A 7,783-nucleotide genomic window follows, 5' to 3' on the forward strand; every position below is an offset into this window, starting at 1 on the left:
TCAACTCACCAACCAGTCTGCTGACCAACCAAATTTACCTGTCTAACCGTATGTTAAAAGCAGGGGTTTAGTTAGCACACATTTGCAAACGCATGTGAAAGCTGCAAGGCCTCGTCAAGGCACCCTGTATTACTTGCAGTCCTAACACTAAATTTATAAGTGTCTCCACAGTGGAAGCACATGCATTGAATGGATAGGTGTGGGCGGTGACCAGTGTCTTGTTAACGTTTGTATATTTGGGTCGGGGACACACTGGACGCCTTTGCTGCTCTTGCTGGGTGTCCAGTGTGTGTCCTGTCCCTTTAAGGGGGCTAGGGCGGCCTCCAGGCTCACCTGTCTCACACCTATCCATTCAATGCATGTGCTTCCACTGTGGAGACACTTATAAATTTAGTGTTAGGACTGCAAGTAATACAGGGTGCCTTGACGAGGCCTTGCAGCTTTCACATGCGTTTGCAAATGTGTGCTAACTAAACCCCTGCTTTTAACATACGGTTAGACAGGTAAATTTGGTTGGTCAGCAGACTGGTTGGTGAGTTGAGCTATGGAATTGTCCTTTTCTTGTATGTATATGCCCTCCATGTGCTCCTTACTGTGAAGGCCAGTTATGGGTGTGGGCGGTGACCAGTGTCTTGTTAACGTTTGTATATTTGGGTTGGGGACACACTGGACGCCTTTGCTGCTCTTGCTGGGTGTCCAGTGTGTGTCCTGTCCCTTTAAGGGGGCTAGGGCGGCCTCCAGGCTCACCTGTCTCACACCTATCCATTCAATGCATGTGCTTCCACTGTGGAGACACTTATAAATTTAGTGTTAGGACTGCAAGTAATACAGGGTGCCTTGACGAGGCCTTGCAGCTTTCACATGCGTTTGCAAATGTGTGCTAACTAAACCCCTGCTTTTAACATACGGTTAGACAGGTAAATTTGGTTGGTCAGCAGACTGGTTGGTGAGTTGAGCTATGGAATTGTCCTTTTCTTGTATGTATATGCCCTCCATGTGCTCCTTACTGTGAAGGCCAGTTATGGGTGTGGGCGGTGACCAGTGTCTTGTTAACGTTTGTATATTTGGGTCGGGGACACACTGGACGCCTTTGCTGCTCTTGCTGGGTGTCCAGTGTGTGTCCTGTCCCTTTAAGGGGGCTAGGGCGGCCTCCAGGCTCACCTGTCTCACACCTATCCATTCAATGCATGTGCTTCCACTGTGGAGACACTTATAAATTTAGTGTTAGGACTGCAAGTAATACAGGGTGCCTTGACGAGGCCTTGCAGCTTTCACATGCGTTTGCAAATGTGTGCTAACTAAACCCCTGCTTTTAACATACGGTTAGACAGGTAAATTTGGTTGGTCAGCAGACTGGTTGGTGAGTTGAGCTATGGAATTGTCCTTTTCTTGTATGATTGGCTACCATGCACAGCTGCACCTGATTTTGCACTCTCCAGTTTTAGTAAATCAACCCAAATGAGCATGAGTTCAACTCCTGAACCAAATGCAGGTGTTAAAGGAACTGTTGATGCTTGTGGCTGTCCATATGCCGGTGAGCACTGAGCACATGACAGCAATACATGACATCATTTACCTCTTATGGCTGTTTAACAATGTGGCCATATCAAGATGAGACACATTCAATGACACTGTAATTTGATGTAATAGAGAATCTAGTATTTCTCTGTTGATCAGAAGGTATGCAACCACCACAAGCATGCAGTGGATGAACACTTCCAGAAATTTCAGTGTGAACATACCTTCTACTAAGTAAGTACTTCTACTGATTTTCCTAGCAATATTGGAGAACATGTGCACAGCATAAGGGTGTGATAACTACATGTCAATTCAAAGGATAATTATTGGATATGCCTGTAAATATTCTAGGAGAATTTGTACCTATGTTGGTCCTAGTACTGAAAGGATTGCTTGTCTTAACTCGGTTAAAATTAAAACTTTACACAATCAATTGATTTGGGAGACAACAGTCTATCAGAGCTGCAAAATTTAAAAGTACCTCCACTTTTGTTGAGAAAAAAGCATTCCCCGCTGGGTGATCTTTGTACATTACAAGGATTTTAACAAACTTTGTTGCAGATTCCTACCTTTTGTTATTCTGAAGAAATCCCTGTGTGTTAGTCTGTGTCCATGTGGAATGTGAATGTAATGGGAGTGGTTTCATAATTTTCAATCAGCTGCTGGACTTGCAGGGCTCTAATGAGGAAAATTGCAGGGTCTGCATCCCTTTAGACAAGATTTCCTATTGGGAGTATGTCACCAAAAATTTAATTTTTGTTGCAGGGGATGCCTTGAAATCTGACTTTTATCTTAGTACAAACTTTTGGGAAAATCAGTGAGCCGATCACACAAACAGGAAATGATGTTTTTGGGGGACATTCTCTACCCATTCTGTGTACAGAACACCTCCAGGTAGCCATATTGCATTGCACTTTACAGAAAATTACAGAGCTGCAGATTGAAAAGGAAATGTCATTTTTAATAACATTTAATTATAATATGACTGTGTAGCAATTGTATGCGTTATATTATTATTTTTTTTTTATTTGCTATTTTTTTTCCATGAAAGTGTTGTTACCCTTTAAATAAAACAGTATATCATTTTTCAAGTATTATAGACTGGATAAGAAATAGGCAAACGTTGCTCCAGGTTGGCCTGCACATCAGTCAGACGGACCACAGGTTCAGGTCTAGCACATCTATAGCCAGTTCAGTAAAATATACAAATAGAGATGACTGTTCACTATGATACTACTTATCCAAAAATGACACAGAATAAAAGCTCTTTTTTTTGCATGCAATGCTGCTCTAAGCGCTTGATCAAAGAGTATGTAATTGTATAAAAGACTTGATATAAAAGTTTGGTACCAGTGTGTTTTAATTTCATTAAGCTTACATGTTCCTATCCTGGTTTTTAGAACTCACCAGTTCTCTTGCATCCATTGGATGGCTTCTTGGTCATTAAATCGCTTCTCGAAATCATATTCCTCTAGCAGAACCACTGAGAGGTTGTGCTCCTCCATTTTCCTGTGTGCATCTGAGCCCGTTCTTCTGCTGTGCTGTCTGTTGAATGAGACAGGACCAGTAAAAGAAAAGCCAGCTAAACCGGTATTACAGAACTGACACCCCTCCCTTATACACTACAGCCTACACCTGCCTATGACATGTCAGGTGTCCTGCCCTTAAAGAGATAAGCTGTGTTAGCAATATGCAACATAGATTCAAATCCTGTCTGAGAATTATATAGTTTTATACAAGGGCAACACTGTTACATTATGGAGTCGGATGCAAAAATTGTAATACTCCACAAAAAGTGGACACTGCGAACATTTAAATACGCTGAAGAAGACTACTATATACAGTTATTAGATAATATATACGGTATAATGTGATTGAGCGTACATGGAGGGAGATGCTAGTCTTTAATTCAAACACACAAGATCTAATTAGTAATTGGTAACACCGGTGCCAACTCAAGTCATATTTAAATTTCAGTATGCTGAACAGGATTACTATTTACAGTTAATAGATAATGTCTACAGTTGAATGGCTGAACTCGCATTGGATTTGCAGGAAAATAGTGCAGGGACTTTTTCTTCTCCAGCACTGGAATCAGATCGCATGGGTGTTCTCACCCATGCAATCTGATTCCTGTGCGAGTTCACAGTTCGTACTGCATTCTGTGAACCGATCTGGGGGTGTCATTAACTTTGTATTGACACCCGCAGCGGTTCGCAGCAGGCAGTGTGATGCGATGCGGGAACCTGCGCTGGAATCTTGCTGGTTCCCGCATTGCATATGTGTGGACCTTGAGGGTTGATTGAGGGAGATGCTGGTCTGTAATTCAAAAAACAAAAGTGCTAACATTTATCCAGTTTTAAAAAGAAAACAATGGTTTCAAATTCATATTTTACTGAAATTAGACACATTTTTCATTTCAGTATACTGAAATGGACTACTAGATATAGTAAAGCGATATTGGGGTTGATTTACTAAAACTGGTGATTATGATTATTTCGGATTTTAGGTGCTGAAAGCGGTACAATTATTTTGCATGGAAATTTGGCGTTTTATATTGTAGGTCTGTAATTCTTAACAATAACACACTTAAATCTGTCCAAACAAGAGTCTAGTAGATATCCCGAGTATGATAAAGTTTGAAACACAAAAACATAAATTATAATATAATAAATAAAAAAAAAAAAAAAAAAAAATATATATATATATATATATATACTGTATTTATTGGCATATAACACTCACTTTTTCACCATGAAAATCGGGTGCAAATAGCGTGTGCGTGTTATACGCCAATACTTTAATTTTAGCTGCCTCGGAGGGGACAGGGAGGGGGGCAGGACGAGCGCCGTCAGATTACATACAGTGAGAATCTCCTGTTTACTAGGCGGCCTCTGTAATAGAAAGTCCCATCTCCTGGGCCGCCATTGGACCACTGTTCTGTCTATCATAGGAGATTCTCACTGTATGTAATCTGTCGGTGCTCGTCCCGCCCCCCTCCCTGTCCCCTCTAGGCTGCAGATGGGCATCGATCAGGCTGCACTGATGGCAGTGGTGAGGCTGCTGCATTGATGGCAGTGGTGAGGCTGCTGCATTGATGGCAATGGTGAGGCTGCTGCATTAATGGCAATGGCAAGGTTGCTGCATTGATGGCAATGGTGGGGCTGCACTGATGTGGACTAATGAGGCTGCATTGATGGCACTTGTGAGGCTGCATATGGGTATTGATCAGGCTGCATTGATGGCAATGGTGAGGCTGCAGATGGGCACTGACCCTTATTTTGCTTCAAAGTTCCTTATTAAAAATTTAAGTTTTTTTCCCGAAACTTCCCTCTTAAAATGAATGTGTGTGTTATACACCGATTAAATACGGTAATAATAAAATAAATTTTCCACGATTCACTATCGCTCAATTCTGCAAGTGTTCTAATTTACTATCGCTGTTTTCTAGCTGGTCTAAAGCCACTTTTGATGTAAAGGGACACTTTTTGGTTGCTATGGACAATCTCCAGTTTCCAGGCAGAAAGAACAGTATATATAACATAAAACTGCATGCAGGGCATGGGACAAAGCACTGGGGACAAAAGGGATGTGAAATAATTTCATACAGTACTGTAATCTGTAAGATTACAGTACTGTATGTGTTATGCTTTTACAATTTTTTGAATTTGCTGCCAGGCTGCTCGCAGGGTACAGGGCCTGGCACGGAGAGGCTTCGGAGGAGGACGGAGGCCATAGACACAGTGGGGGACATCGCAGGATCCCGGGGACAAGGTAAGTAAAGCCACACCAGGATCCTGCGATGTAATCTCGAGTGTGGCTCGGGGTTACCGCTAATGGTCCTGAATTTTAACCCCGAGCCACACTCGGGAAAACCACCAGGGAGGCTACCCACTTCAGTACAGAGCACTTTTACCCCCTTCCTGACCAGGCCAATTTTTAGCTTTCAGCGCTGTCAAACTTTGAATGACAATTGTGCAATCATGCAATGCTGTACCCAAATTCATTTTTTTTTTTTTAATTTTTTTCACACAAATAGAGATTTCTTTTGGTGGTATTTAATCACCACTGGGTTTTGCTAAAAAAAACGAATAAAGACCGAAAATTTTGAAAAAAAAAAGTTTGTTAGTTTCTGTCAGAAAATTTCGTAAATAAGTAATTCTTTTCCTTCACTGATGTGTGCTGATGAGGCGGCACTGATGAGGAGGCACTAATATGCAGCACTGATAGGCGGCACTGATATTGAGCACTTATGAGCACTGATAGGCGGCACCAATGGGCACTGATAGGCACTGATAGATGGCACTGATGAGGTGGCACTGATAAGGTGGCAGTGATGAGGAGGCACTATTATGCAGCCCTGATGGGCACTGATAGGTGGCACTTATGAGCAATGATAGGTGGCACGGATAGGCGGCACTGATGGGTGGCACTCATGAGCAGGCACTGAAAGTCAGCACTGAAATGCATCACAGATGAGCACAGATTGGCCTCATTGATGGGCACAAATTGGCATCGCTGATGGGCACAAATTGGCGTCACTGATGGGCACAGACTGGCATCACTGATGGGCACTGTTGGGGCTGCAGTTATGATCAGTGCCCTGATTATCTTTACAGGTTTCCCCTGTGAGGGGATGCCACTGATCAGCTTTCTGCTCCTCACACTCTGTCAGCGTGAGAGAGGAAAAGCCGATAACCGGCATGACCGTGGCATGTCATATGACGTCGCCCCAGAACAACAGAGCATCCCACCCACCGTCATTTGTCTATACGGTGGGCAGAAGGTAGTTAAACAAGCTGAAGTTGTAAGCTGATTGGCACGCTCCAGTTTTAGTGAATCAATCCCAATATCTACAGTATAATGCGAATACAAGAGTACACAAAATCCAATATTTATCCAGTCTAAAAAAAATCCATTGATGCCAACTCAAGTCATATTCTTGTATGCTGATTACTGAGTTACATTTTTACAGTGCAACCCCCATCTGGGTGGAATTTAGTGGGGTTTTCTATGGAACGTACACTTCAGTGTCCCAACATATGTTAGCTGAAACATAGGGGTTGATTTACTAAAGGCAAATAGAATGTGCACTGCAAAGGTGCAATTGCTGAAGGGCTTAGTAAATGAGGTAAACCTTTACTTTGCAATAAATACCCTATTGCGTGCAAGGAAAATAAAAAAAAACAGCATTTTTGCTTCCACGTGACTGGATGATGGAAGTCAGCAGAGCTTCTGCTCATTTACTAAGCTCTGGAGCAACTGCTCTTGCAGAGTGCAACTGCACTTTGCAAAGTGCACAGTCTATTTGTCTTTAGTAAATCAACCCTATAGGGTGCCTAAAATAAAAATGTGATTTTCTTCAGTGTTTTTTGGTCAATCAAACTAACTGCTAGTAACATTTTTAAATGTGCATACCATGTAGAAATAAAAAGGTACTTTGTAAAAACCTCAGTGAACCATACAATAATCTAATCTGCTTATCCTTGTACCTTCGTAAAAGACTCCATATGCTGTTGCTTGGAATACAGATTCCAATAATAAATACCTGTACATATTCTGACTGTATAGCATATCAGTTTATTTCAATGCTGAGTGAATAGACCACTTGTTTTGTTTAAGAAAATGTTTAAGAAAATGTTAGCATACATATTCTGTTGGGCATCCTATAGAAACAAAATTTGCAAAGGCATCATTATTTGAATGTTCAACATGCATTGTACTGATATGTTGATTTTTTTAGGTTATCTGCATTACATTATATTACACTATAATCAATGTATTTTCAATCCGGTAACTGTATGTGGTTAAAACCTGTATTTTAATTCCTTTTTAATGTCACAATACTTTTATGTATATTTTTCTCTAGATTTTAAGCTGGTACATAGATTTGGAAAAAATTGTTATACGAACAGGGTGCTTATCCTGCTCATCTTTTTTCATATTCTTTAAACCCTTAAAAAGAAAATACTGTTGCTGTAACTGCATAAACAGTGTTAGCTTTAATTTGTTTGCTGCTTACTTAAAGCAGTATTAACCCCAACCACCCTCCCAAAAAAAAAAAAAATAGCAAAAATGCAATACATTGCAACTAACCAATCATTAGATAAGGCGGCTGCATTAGTTTCTTTTGTTTTTAGGCTTGCATCCTTATGTTTCCCCTTGTGATCTAGCCAATAAAAACCCGCCTGTATTAGAGTGCCCCCACTCTGGATGAAGGAGCACAGGGGCACCTTCGGACAGCAGCATTATCAGTCTGGGGGTG

At 41.3% G+C, this 7,783-nt stretch overlaps 1 protein-coding gene across 1 annotated transcript in view; it reads right to left on the reverse strand.

Moving 5' to 3' along the window:
• ELOVL3 (ELOVL fatty acid elongase 3) overlaps nt 1-3,115 on the reverse strand; it is a 48,421-nt gene extending 45,306 nt beyond the window's left edge. The window contains exon 1 of the mRNA XM_073596626.1: nt 2,926-3,115. Within this exon, the coding sequence (XP_073452727.1) occupies nt 2,926-3,023 (98 nt within the window). The 5' untranslated portion in view covers nt 3,024-3,115. The remainder of the gene's footprint in view (nt 1-2,925) is intronic.
• Nucleotides 3,116-7,783: the final 4,668 nt, after the last annotated feature.

The sequence above is a fragment of the Aquarana catesbeiana genome, linkage group LG08 (genome assembly GCF_042186555.1).
Source record: "Aquarana catesbeiana isolate 2022-GZ linkage group LG08, ASM4218655v1, whole genome shotgun sequence".
NCBI lineage: Eukaryota > Metazoa > Chordata > Amphibia > Anura > Ranidae > Aquarana > Aquarana catesbeiana.